Source organism: Nomia melanderi, chromosome 5 (genome assembly GCF_051020985.1).
Source record: "Nomia melanderi isolate GNS246 chromosome 5, iyNomMela1, whole genome shotgun sequence".
NCBI classification, from domain to species: Eukaryota; Metazoa; Arthropoda; class Insecta; order Hymenoptera; family Halictidae; genus Nomia; species Nomia melanderi.
Window position 1 is genome coordinate 12,281,611 of NC_135003.1, and position 13,382 is coordinate 12,294,992.

At 41.8% G+C, this 13,382-nt stretch overlaps 1 protein-coding gene and 1 long non-coding RNA gene across 5 annotated transcripts in view; one reads left to right on the forward strand and one right to left on the reverse strand.

Moving 5' to 3' along the window:
- The window catches only part of LOC116424463 (uncharacterized), a 216,139-nt gene that overhangs the window by 80,131 nt on the left and 122,626 nt on the right, over positions 1 to 13,382 (forward strand). The window lies entirely within an intron of this gene.
- knockout (Stork-head domain-containing protein knockout) overlaps positions 1 to 13,382 on the reverse strand; it is a 173,809-nt gene that overhangs the window by 77,943 nt on the left and 82,484 nt on the right. For all 4 annotated transcript variants that reach the window (XM_031970861.2, XM_076367930.1, XM_076367928.1 and 1 more), the window contains one exon: positions 895 to 1,149. In XM_031970861.2, the coding sequence (XP_031826721.1) occupies positions 895 to 1,095 (201 nt within the window). In that variant the 5' untranslated portion in view covers positions 1,096 to 1,149. The remainder of the gene's footprint in view (positions 1 to 894; positions 1,150 to 13,382) is intronic.

Below are 13,382 nucleotides of genomic sequence, written 5' to 3' on the forward strand. Positions count from 1 at the left end.
AATGATGCCTTTCTAAGATAACGTGATTAATCCCTTGACGAGGCTTGCGTAATTTGACCTTCACCTTCTCTTTCAGGCCAGCTCCAAAAAATGTTGCGAAACAAGTTTCGAGAAACGTACTTCGTACGTGCATAATTTTGCATTTTTCATAGGATTCGCAGAATGTAATTTCTGTGAACTTGAATTACGACCTAATAAACATATCAACGCGTTAACTAAAATTCTGCTTCACCTCAGTTTCATAATAGTTACCCACCAACGTTTATGCACAAGAACTCCGCTCATTATTGCTGGAGCTCTTAATTGCGAGCAGTGATTTCTTTTATTAGTATCGATATATCTTTCAATTACCAGTGAAAATCATAAACTGTCAAATACTGGATACTATCTATTTTTCTATCCATATTCTTAAAACTGTTAATTACTCAAATTAACATTTTCAACCTAAAAAGAATACCGTGACATAGACAACAAGCGGAGACAAGTTCACAGTAGTGCCCTAGCACAATACTATTAATAAAAAGAATTTTATCCCGTCATACAATACGTCCTTTACCTCATAATAACAAAAACTTCGTAAATCCTTCATTGCAAAAAAAGCCCCAAAAATAATCTGACCAACTTTCAAATACCATTGTATATTGGTCCGTACGGGTTCAGCTAGATGAACGTAGAATAGTAATAATGTAATTCGTTCAAATGATTTAATATTATATTTTCTCCGTTCTGCGTATTTTCCTCTGCGAAATCGTGTTCAACGTGTTAAACAATGATCTGTCTGGGAACTTTTGAACGCCACGATATATTACTCCGTTAAGGGTTAAGAATATTAGCGAAATATTTATTCAAAACATCCGCAGTGTACTAATGATAATGCAACGCGCGTCGACTCACCTGAAACAAATTGTAACCTTTATCGTACATCCACATCTCGTCGGCTGGATGCTCCTTAGGACTCTCCCGTTGCCCGGCGTTCAGAACTTGAGGAGGCGGACCCCTGGTCAGCTGAATCGCCAAGGACCTTTGTAGGAGCAAGAGGCATCGGGATGGTCCCGAGCCCCCGGGGCCCGTTCCGTCTCCCAAGATCGAGGCCATTTTTTTCGGCCCGCTGCTAACGATTCCGACGACTCGGCGGTGGCATCACGGGTTCTGGAAAACAGAAAATTAACGTATCCGTCAGATTTCTTGCCTCCGCCGTTTCTCATCGATCTTTTTCCTCGCGCCTTCTGTTCCACTCTGTTTTGCACGATTTTTTCCGCCGTCCCAATTTGTTCGCCCGCGTTCGATACGGTTTACTATTTCAAAGCGTAATGCTACATTCGTCGGGTTTTACTGCCTCCCATTCGACTAACTCGATGTGTTTATCTCCGATCGTTATCGATACTTTCATTGTTGTAGGAATGTTCGAGTTTCCTTACAGACGATAAAGTACGTAACGTAACTTTTCGCGTAGATCGATAAACTAAATCGAATACTCCTTTCGTTCGTTAACAATCTAACGAGGAACAAAGATAAATTAACCTTCCGTCGTTTCCTTTTCTTAGATTCAATGTTGATTCTACGATTCAATTTTAGTCTCAATTATTATATTTTCTTCAGTCCAATAAATCTAAGAAATATTAGAAAAATGAAACTGAGACGAGTCATTGAGTTCCTAAACGCAATGTCGTAGTTTATAATTTCTAATAACAATATCTGTATTAATTCCATTTTCATTATGTAAAGTATAGAATTACGGCCATTACAAATATGTGGCGCTGGTGAACGCGTTGAAGACGTAGTTTCAGTGTTTTGCGCAGGAAAATATGGAAGGAGGCTTGCTCTTTTTATAAACTATCAAGTCCCCGTTTCTATGGTAGCAAGTACAGCGGTATTACTACGACAAAGCCGGCAAATCGTTAACGTCGGAAGCCTCGAAGGGAGAAGTTTTCCCCGCAGGGAAAACCCTTCTCGCTGATGCAATCACGCTCCCTTCACAGACAATTCTTCCAAGGCAACGTGTTCCGGTTTCATCCCGCAGAGTTTTCTCGAGACATGTCTCTCCTTGACGCGTGTATTTTTCGTAGATGAGATTCCTCGAGGCCGCTGATGACCGAGAGGGTGAGTGTAAATCAATTAGGCGCTCGGTCGCAGTAGTTGATACAATAAAGAGAGACGTGACGCCCGCCTTATGGCCCTCGGGAAATGAGGGAGGATACGTGGGGCGGACTGTGCTACGTGTCACCATGGCGGCGAGCGTTTCCGCGTCGTTCTCCATGTTTTTTTTGGGGGTCGTGCTCGCGAATCCCGTTTTCACATTCTACGGTTCCTTTAACACTAGAGCTACCGAGCATTTCATACGATTGAAATGTAATCGCTGTGAATATTGTAGTAATAGATTATTTTCGGTTTCTTCAGACATTCATTGTAGTATTCAAGCGAAACTATTTATTTTCAAAGCCATTTCGAATATTCAATGCTTTGAAGATATCAATAATTGCGAAACAGAAAAACTGAAATCAGTCGTTTTTACTGGTACGGTAGTTTTAGTGTTAACTCTTAACACTAGATTTACGGAGTCAATTTGACGCGTATTGAATTTGTAACAGTTGTAAACACTATTTAGTACGTCTTTACGTCGGCTTTGATTGATAGAATTATACCAGTATGTATTTCAATTATCTAGTTTAAAACCTCTAACTTCCAGAAGCCACATGAACGAACAAGAATTTTTCTAGGGGCAGTACGATAAACAATAAATGCAGAAAGAGAAATAGCAGTTGTCTATAGTTTCAGTGATTGAACATTGTAGTGCAATTAAAAGGTACCTAAGTTTGATATGTTTTAATATTGTAAATCATACACGAAAGAAAATGCAAGTGAATACAAATTTTGAGTCTAATAAGGTTAGTCCTTTCAGCATCGGGTTATGACATTTTTTTTATAGAATTTTTAACGATATTTCAATTATATACTGCAAACATTAAAAATAGAGTTTCATAATCAACTTTGAATATAAATTATGTTCACTATTAAAAGGAACGAAGTTTTGAGAGCAACAGCTGAATTCAGCTGAAAAAACGAATTAAAGTGAAGTCTTTCAGAAAAATATTTTCGAGGTTTTCTTCATTTAAAATCTCGAAAGTCTGGAGTTCTTTGAACTCGACGTAGCAAAATATCCCCTTAGGACGTGAATGTCCGTAATGGCGCTTCCGGATAAATTAAATGAAATTATTAAAATAAAGAAAAGGATAAATCTAAGTGTATTTTTTGTTCGGAACAGACTTTTCATGGGACCGGTACCGCGAAGCACTCTCGGCGCAAAAATGCTCGAAAAGTCGGGCAATTTTCTGCGGAAATAAAATCCGCCGTCTATAATTATGAAGATAATCATCTCGCTTACAGTTATACTAACCGACAGAACCGCGTCGAACTCGATCTTTAAACGACCGAGACGTTTCCCGCGGAAGAGTCCGCGGATCGGCTCGCGTGCGACGCTAATTAATTTCGAACAGGATCGTCGTGTTTAGAGGGTTCGATGAACGGCGACGGTCGTCCGGCATAAGTTCACGACTTAATAAACAACGAACTGCGGAACTCTACGAAAATTCAAGTTTTTAACACTAGAACTACCGTACCAGTCAAAATGACTGGTTTTAATCTTTTTGTTTCGCAATTATTAATATCTTAAAAGTATTCAATAATTGAAATGATCTTGAAATTAAATAGTTTCATTTGAATACTGTAATCAATGTCTAGAAAAACTGACAATAATCTATTGTTACAATTTTTATACGAATATATATTAATCGTATTCAATGCTCGGTAGTTCTAGTGTTAAGCAATTGAAAAAATTAAACTACGAATTAAACTGTGGAAAACAGTTTTTCCTTACAAATATTCTAAAAAAACTCTACACTTCGAATATTTTATATAATTTTTCGTGTAATATGCATTCTACGCGATCTTCCACTTCCGAATTTTCCATAATTGCATAAAAGTCCGCAGTCTAGCAATGATCCCATTTGTATCTCGAGAACGAACGCAGCTAGCGAAATGTTCCACGCATTCTTGTCAACGCGAGACGAGTTTCTGCATTCCGTAAATGGAAGACTCCGGTGATCTACTTTTAATGAAGAAAGTCATTGTTAAATACCTTGACTTCATTGTTCGATCTGAAGCGAACGACCTTTCAGTATTCTTCAATTCTAGGGAAAATGAAAGTCGCGAGGAGATTCGCGAAATTAAACTTATACAAAGTTTAATTCAAAATACTAAATATTCAACTTCACAGTTCGATAGACTAAGAGTCGCTTCTCGAGTGCAAAAGGTTTAAAATTAATCGCAACGTATTAGGCTCGGCTTACTCTACTTACACAAAGTTCCACAACTTTTTGAACTTCCTGGTTCGATAACTCCCCTTGTTCTAGAGCTCGGTGTACAGTGCGTGTGGAATGACCTCGGATTCCACCGTCGTAATCTCCGTTTAGGGCTAAGAGTCTAAACGATACCATTCATACCGAATCAGGCACACTTATCGAGATTCGGCGCGTTTATAGCGGAGAGAAGTTCCTCGCAACTAATGTAAAGTGGCGTTCCAACGGCCGTCGAGGCCGCTCTCGGGCCGAACCAAGGCGATGCGTGCATCCAGGCGCGCGCGAAACTTTTGCGTGCCGCGGATAACGGTACGGTGAACTCGCCCGGCGTTATCTTTCCGCTACGTAATCGCGAATAAGCGTTATCTCGCGGGAAAGCTCGAACGTGGAAAAGAGAGGACCGCCGGGAACTTCGGAACGCTGTCCGACCGATCTGAATGGACGTGCTGTAAAAGTGGGACCGGGGCGAGAGAATTTATCGAGGAATTCCAGAAACTGTTCGGCTGAGTTGCAAGTTCGAGTTCCCGGCTAGATAGGCCCGAGAGATTAACACTTAAGCAACCCGCGGAGTTGCTGGCTCGATTAAAGAGCACCACTACGAATATCGTGGAATGTGTCTACAGACGCTAGGCAAACTGGTATGCACATCAGTTACGAAGTTTCACTTTCGGATTGTCGCGTGTGGAAGTTGAAATGTCGTTTCGATATTGATAACCTGGGTGTGGTGAACTGATAGCTCCTTCCAATTTCACATTAAAAGGTTGCTAATGAATTACGAAGATAATGAGAAACATTACTGGACTCTGAATGTTAATGAAACAGTATTAATCCTTGGGTGTCGTAGATATCAAGTTAATCTTACATTCCAGCAAGAGTAGCAATGTTCGATATACGTATGTGAAAATCAATGAAAAATACTACTTTCGAGAATGGAATTTTATCCAGTGACATTTGCTATGAATACGTAATGATACAACCTATTTAGCAAATCGATTACGGTGTACGTTGCAATTAGCTGAATGTATAAATGAAAGCTCGCCAGTGTACAGGGTGTACGAAAGACAAATCTGAAGGCAACGTTCGTGGCCCATTTTAGCAGAATGAAGGGCTCATTTGCATGAGATTTTCGTGATCACGTCGGCGTATTGATTCCTCGGGGCGCAACGTTAGAAGTTAGTCGTGATAGCGTGAGGATCGCGGCCGTTGAATATTGCATCGCTTCCCGGCGTGCCAAGGTACACGGTTCTAAAACGCCTGTAGCCCTTTCCCGATGAACAGGACGGCCGTAAATTTGGCACGAAAGCCGCGGCAATTACGGTCGCATCGAATTGTGGGGCCTGGAAGGAATCAACGAAGTAATCTCGCGCCTTTGGCCGCGGCCCAAGACGCAGTCGATCCGGACCGTCCCTCCCCTGATATAGTGTTGCAGTTTGGCCCGCGCCGGAGAAATTGGAGCGCCGGAATCTTCCCGGGCGAATACTTTCGACGAACTTCCACGTCGTTTCCGACGAGCCGGATCGAAAACGTTCACGGCGCGCTTTCTGACGTTTCCCGCGAAACAAAGGGGAGAACAAAAACGACGCTCCAACGTTTTTACCGATGCCGGTGTATTTATGCGCGTACTTTCCCGTGGCGCACTGAATTTCGCTTTTAGGGTGCAGTTGCTGCGATCGAGCGGAACTAGCGAATCATGCCCGGCGTCTAGACTGCGAATTTTTACGAGATTCTCGAGCTCTCGTGACGTCGCTTTAATCGCAGAGGTGCATTCGGGGTTTATGCTCGTGGGGATTCCATTTGGTTCTGCGAAAACTGGGGAAGGTTGATTAAAGTTTCATTGTTTTCGATAAATTAGATTTCCTTTTTACTGTTACTATAGAATCTTCGTAATTCTGAACTGAACCGTTTTGTTTCTCGAATAGTTTTATATTCGTTGTAAGAAACGAATAAGAGGATCTTAAACGACAGACTAAATATGAAGCATTATATTTAACGAGCCACGGTATGCACGACATAATGTAAATATAATCTACTCTAAACTTCAGAAAGAAATCACGTCAAGCTCGTTTGAAAGTCAGTGTTTGCGCTGGTTGAACATGGAGCTCATTTGAAAGTCACAGTGTTTGAGCTGGTTGAACAGGTTGCGCGGGCTCGAACAGAACACCGATTTCCCGTACGAAAATAAAATGACTCGTTACAAGGAAAAATAGATCTAAGTAATTTCCTCCGTTAAACGCAGTTGCTGCGGCCTAATATTACAAGGTTTCCGTGTATGTTATTTAGTATTCATCACGGCGATTCGAGCTTAATTGCAATTAATATTCACACGACCGCCGAAGTGCCGGCGATAATCTTTTCCCCGCCCCGTCGACCTAAGAATGCGGCGTACTCGTTCGAGCATCAACTTTTCCGCGAGCCCGGGGAGGCAGAAAAAAGAATGAGTGTAGGCGTTCCTAATGGAACAATAATGTAACTTTCTCAGCATTCAATTAGCGGGCCGTTCATCATATTTCATTATCGCGACGATCTTGAGAACGGCATAACTTTTCTCCCGGGCCTATACTCGGCGACGTGAACGGCAGAAATCGTGCGGACGCGGGGATCAACACGCGATCCGCGCCTGGTAAAATTGTTCCGTTACGTTTTTTATTCGCCGGCTTGTACCGGTCGCTTAATTTCCGCCGTTTCACCTTGTACTAGTTCGCCGGCTGCAAAACTTTCCGACGATGCAGGGGAAAAAATGAAAAAAAAAACGAATCACGAAACGAAACGGAAGGAAAAAATCATTAGAGGACTTCCTCCCCGATGATTCATCGCCGCGCGTGTGCGTGCTTTCCTTTTGCTTTTGCGAACAACGAACCGTACATTGAACGTTCGTTCACAATCGGCGATTACGATAATGCTTGACGTAACTTTTTAATTAGACGTACGGTTCATTCGGAACAACGAACCCGAGAGGAAACACATCGAAACGTTTCGTCGAAATGTGAGATATATGCTTTCACGAATTTAACAAGGCACGCTGAAAATGAAACCGACCATCTAATCGGTCGAATAGATCTCGCGGATTCGTACTAACACGTTAACCGAACAGCGCGATGACGCAGCGTTGCGCCACGAGTGGATTTGTTTTTAACGAGATTCGTTGATGAAGTCGCGGGCACTATGACCGATCGAATTTGTCACGGAACCGAGTAATTACTGTTCATAAAAACTGTAGGATCTTTGCTACTAGCTCAATGCCTGCGCAGTAAAAAGTACCGATTCCGACGGCCGTCATTCTATTAGGCACGTTCGGAGATGTTAAATGACATTATAAGCGCAGGGGCTTCTTTTTGCGCTGTAATGATCGGCGGTTAATCATTCTTCTTTCTACGAGACGCATTGGACAGATTCTCCAAACCTACATTCTTTGCTTTTCGCTTTGAATCTTATTTTCTTAATTCTGCTTCATTAATTCGAGTATTACAATTCGTACATTCACTTGTAAGAATTGAGTAAAATTTCGTTGATATGATCTCGTGCTTAATATTCATAACTGTCTGCGGACTGATATCATTCACAGAAATAATTTAAGAAGTGTACGATGCTTTTGAATCATACAGGGTTGATTAGAATATAGCGATAGAACAGAGAGCACAGTAAATGCCCATAAATCTAACGTTAACACTTTCGCTGTCAGTGGTCTCATTGGATCGGAGATTCAAAATGGAAACAATTATAATTCATAAGACAACCGACGTCGAATAAAAATGTTTAATAGCGTAAGCAACTAGCTAACAATGTAACGTAAGAATTGTAGTGAATAATTAATAATTGTTCCTTTTTATCTCCACTACAAAGGAACGAATGACACAGACAACTGACATCGAATAAAAATATTCAATGCAAACAACTAGCTAACAATGTAAGGTAAGAATTGTAGTAGCGAATAATTAATAATCGTTCCTTGTTATCTCTGCTCCAAAGAAATAAGCGAAACTCCGATGTTTCTCGTGGCAGTGAACGCGTCGAGAGAATGATTCGATGAAACAACACCGAAACAATGTGGCCTGGACTTCGCATATTCGCCGACGCGGCCGATGTCACTGACTCCGTTTCACCTCGTGCCGATTTAAAGAACGGAAGACATCCGGTCTCGGTTCGCGCAGGCTAGACTTCCTGCGGCGTGAGTCACCGGCGTGTCTTTACATCATGACGGATCTCATTAACTTGCCGTCAGTCATGCCGACTCCGCTCAAACCGCACGTCCCTGAGGCCGGCCATCTAGATCTGCCGATGGATCCATTCCAGAAGCGTTCGTCGATCTTTCCAGCCCGTACCAATTTCGCCCGGATCGCGCGGTCCCCGCACGTGTCGGGTGAAAGCGTTCGGCGAATGCGTTATTTTCGTGGCAAAATCAAGTTTCGTTCGATCGATCCGCCCGGTCAGCGGCTCGCTCCTCTCGATTCACGCGCCACGAACCAGTTACTCGTCCACGATGCCGCTATTATATAGACTCGATCGAATATCCCCTCGAGGAATCTACACACGTGTTTCGCGCCCCGGAATTTAAGTTTATAATCCACTCGTACACACGGTACACTTAGTCCTCGGTTTACGCGGCATTCGAATTGCGCGATTTCGGTTTAACACGGAAGAAAATGTGGAAGAGCCACCATTTAAACAATACTCGCATTTTACTTTGACACGGTTAAGCCAAAGAAATGCAAAAATTACATTAATGTTTCTTCTCTTTCCTGAATTACATACGCAATCTTGTTAGAATAATGAATTTTTATTTAAAAATATGTATGTAACTTTCTATTTCACAAGGAAATAAATAATACCGTTTCACACGGATTTGTTAAATTTATTATAGGTGTACTACTTTTCAAAGTGAATCGTGGACTCAAATTGCACGATATCAATTTACACGGAGAACCAACCTACCGTGTAAATGGAGGGTTAAGTGTACTTCGAATTTTTTTATTCAATTAGAAATTTCATTCCTCGATAGGAAAAAGCTTCTAGAAACTCATAATTTCATGTATTTGCAGTGGCACGCTCAAATAAGACACGATGTAATAATCTCGTGGAAATCTAGATTATTGTTTAATACACTCGTAATAAATTTGTTAATAGAATTGAATAACAAATTTTTATAAATGACCTTATAGAAACTAGAGTCGACCAGGATACATCAATTCCTTTCACGAATTTCATCGTTGACCATTACGTGTTTGTTTCTTATATCGAAGATTGTCCATCGAATAAAATCATATTATTATCATCATTCGAAACGACAGTCGCAGGACTCGCGAAAGAGCTTATCGCGCCGGGAGGTATCAAAGAGAAGATCGGACGTCACGGGGAGCAGCGTATTTCCCGAGCAGATTTCGCCCCGAGGTTTTTCTTCGCGAGCTTTGGCAATCTTATCGGCATAACTTCTCGTCGATACATTTACTTTGTCGAACGCGGGGAACGGGCCTCGCCGCCGAGGCACGCGTAGGGGTTCCGTTCACAATGGACCGATTTAAATGCATTCCTTACGTCAGTGACGTGCCTTTCCCGAAGGATACCCCTTCTTATCGTGGAAAGTGATTGCTTCATTCCGCGTATAGGTTCCCGCGGAATTTATCGAACATCTCTTCCCGGTGTGTCTCGCTTCTTCCCGTTCGAAAGTTCGGGAACGTTATGGGATCCCACATTTTTCTGCGCGTACGCGGTACAGGATGGTATCATCCTTAGATCGTGGATTTTCGGAATTTATTCGAATTCTTCGTTTTACGGTGTTTCGCAAAGTTAAACGGAGTTCCTATTTCATTCGGGATCCGATGGAACAGTTCGCGATATCGGGGAAATCGTTCTTACGCGTATTTAATTCCCTTTTCTAAAAATATAACAAACGACCGCTATAAATTCCTCCGCGGAAGAATCTAAATTTACCTAAAGATTCGATATTAAAGTCTATTAATGGCATTCGGTACTCCAGAAACTAGTTCTGAACCATGTATATATAACGTAACTTCCTGTATGAATCACAGCCGACCGGGCACCAGACCTCCGTGTGGCTCTTACATGGTCAGCCGTGTCCCAGGGTTAACACAAGTAGAAACGACCGGTATAGAGTGTACATATCTCCGTTTAAATATGGCCAGAACATTGTGTTATATCGAATATTGCGTCCTACATAGTAAATTCATGTACTATTAACCCTTAGCGCTCCAGGTTGTTTTGTCAATTATCAGCGACTGCAACTAATTTTTATAGTACTCCTAGCGAAAATCAGAAATGCTATAACGTTACTCCGATTTTTTATTTTCCTTCTTAGTACAAAATTTGGATGTGTGGAAAATCGAATAATTTTAGTTTCTTTAAGATTCATTAAAATATTTAATATTATAACTGGTGCAATACTGGAGCCTACAGAGTTCAAAGGGTTAAAAGACGCAACGGAGGACTTCCGCTTCTTCGTCTTAAGACTAACGAGCAGTTAGAGTAATTTCTAAGTCTTATTTCTACGCAAACACATAAATACAATGAATCACTTCATACTGCATCCGAATACAAATCTCAATATTTTCGGAACTCTGTTCAACGATTTAACCTAATTTAATAAGTAATTTAATTATAAATCCTGTATTCATACGATTAGGGTATTAATGTTTCCCCTGTATTGTGATTTAAATCACGGTATCAAAGAAAAGATCTGATCAATCCTGTATAATTCAGAAGCTGAAGCCTGATTTAACTTCTCCCCGTTTTGCTCGTTTTCACACGTTGGATGTTTCCAGCCGTCGCACAGTGTGGCGAAACGACCATTTTCTGGACAAAACTCAATAACTCGAATAGTATGAGTGATACATATACCTCGGACAAAAGTTATAACGTATAAACCTAAACATATGATAGTTATCTTTGTTTTACATTACAGATATATAAAGTTTCTTCGATAACAATTGATATATTGTGTTCCGATTCCAACGTTGTAAACAGAGAAACGGGATTTATTCGTACAGAATTGTTATTTTTCAAATGAAAAATTATTTTGTATAACAGGGACCATTTAGCGAATTGATAACCTTCAATTTTCGTTACGCGAGTAGTCGAATTTCAGGGTATTGTCCACAGGCGGCCGCGCTGCGCTGAAACGATCGCGTGGGCTTATCGATAAACAGCGATTAATTGTCGGGTAATAACGGTCGAGATCGGGATATCTTGCGTTCGTTCGCCGTGTATCGTGGGCGTGCGGGTTCGGGATCGCTTCTGGTGTTTCACGGTACGGTGAAAAAGTAGGCCGCACGGTTCATCTTCCACAGGCGAGGAGGACCGTCCACGCGGCTCGGGAAAGGCGATCAACGCGGGATCGCCACGCGAGATAACGCCAGGCAATTTCTTTCTTACGCGTTCCACGGAAAAATTCAACAGGATAATTATGCATTTAATTGCCGGCGGCGCACGAACGCGCTGTCCGCCTCTTTTTTAATGGCCCCGTTCGCCACGCTCGCCGGTTTTCACGCGTTCCGCGCAATTGTCCTTCAAGGACGCGACCGGGCGATCGCGCATGCATATTCGGTGCCACTGTTGTAATCGCGATCGCCTCTAATTAACGCTTGGCGATGGCGTGACACACTGATTCAGTGATAATCGAACGAGCTCGTAGCAACGATTGAAACGAATACTACCGACGAAGCGACAGATTCGAGAATCATTTTGAAACTGTGGCAGATGAGTTTTACGTCAAATTAACCTTTATTATTACGAGAATATCGTGGAGTGATTGTTAGTTGGATCAATTATGTTTGATTATTTCAAAGAGGAAATTCAATTGTGGATGTTCCGTGAGCATAAAATAATGGAAAACAGGAAGTTAATTCATACATATTGCACTGTTGCAGTCGTTTGATGTATCCGTGCTTGCTGGTGGAGTGGTAAGGGTTCATTCTCAAATCTACTTCACTTACGTTCGAATTATATTAAATTTAGTTACTTCGTCGATCTTTGTAAGATTAAACTGATAGCTGCATTCTAAGTTAACCCCTTGCCTTACGATATCTTTCACAATTTTGCTGGATAAAACTACTGTATCGTTCATAATTTATTAGGAGAAAGAAGAATCTGCTTATGTCTACGTTAATGAAAAGGCAATATTAAGCTTGTAGGAAAACAGATAACATTCAGATTTACTTTCTTCAGTTTAAAACATTCGTCACGAGTCTGACACGATGTTGCAAGGCAAGGGGTTGAAGTAAGTTCCGAAAATCGACGCGTCCGATCCGTAAGTTGAAAGTGTTCGAATTTTGGTCATGATCATCCACTTCCTTCGTCAATCTTTCGTTTCTTTCCATTGAAACCCGGGGTATCTGATATCTGTATTTGACCAATATCGCTGCGAGGTGAATTCAAGCGTAATTATACACCGTGCCGGGCTACGTTATATAATTACACCGTTGCAGATTCGGATTGAAGCCGCAGCCAGAACAGGCCGACGCTATCTGCATGCGGCGGAACTGCACGAGCCGCACGCGGTGCAACTTTTTCCCGACCGGTGGATACACGTCTCCCGCGGTACTACGACGTATCCGACTTCATTGCCGGCCCCCGTAGTGCTTACAATGAAGTCACGTTGAATCGATGAATGCGATGCGAGCCGGCGTCGTTCGTACCTTCGTTATCGTGCTCGATTTAATAAATCACGAAAGCGCCGCCCGGATTAAATGCATCTGCTCCGCAACAATAACGCTGCTGCTACTCCCTGGGACCGGTCTGTTTCCCGTGAAATATCGACTGTAATAAGGTTCTCTTACGATACGAATCCAAAATAACCTTAAGCAACGGAGAATGTGTAGTAGCAAGTGCTTCAAAGTCCCCTAACATCGAAATGCATAGAATGTAACTGATTACGGAGGAAAGGTGCGTTCTGTTAGTGATAGAAGAATGAGTCTTTGAAGCACTTGCTACTAAATATTCTCCATTGCTTGAGATTATCTTAGATTCCTATCGTCACGCGGTAGAACAGGTTTTAGCTGTCATTGTACAATATAGAAA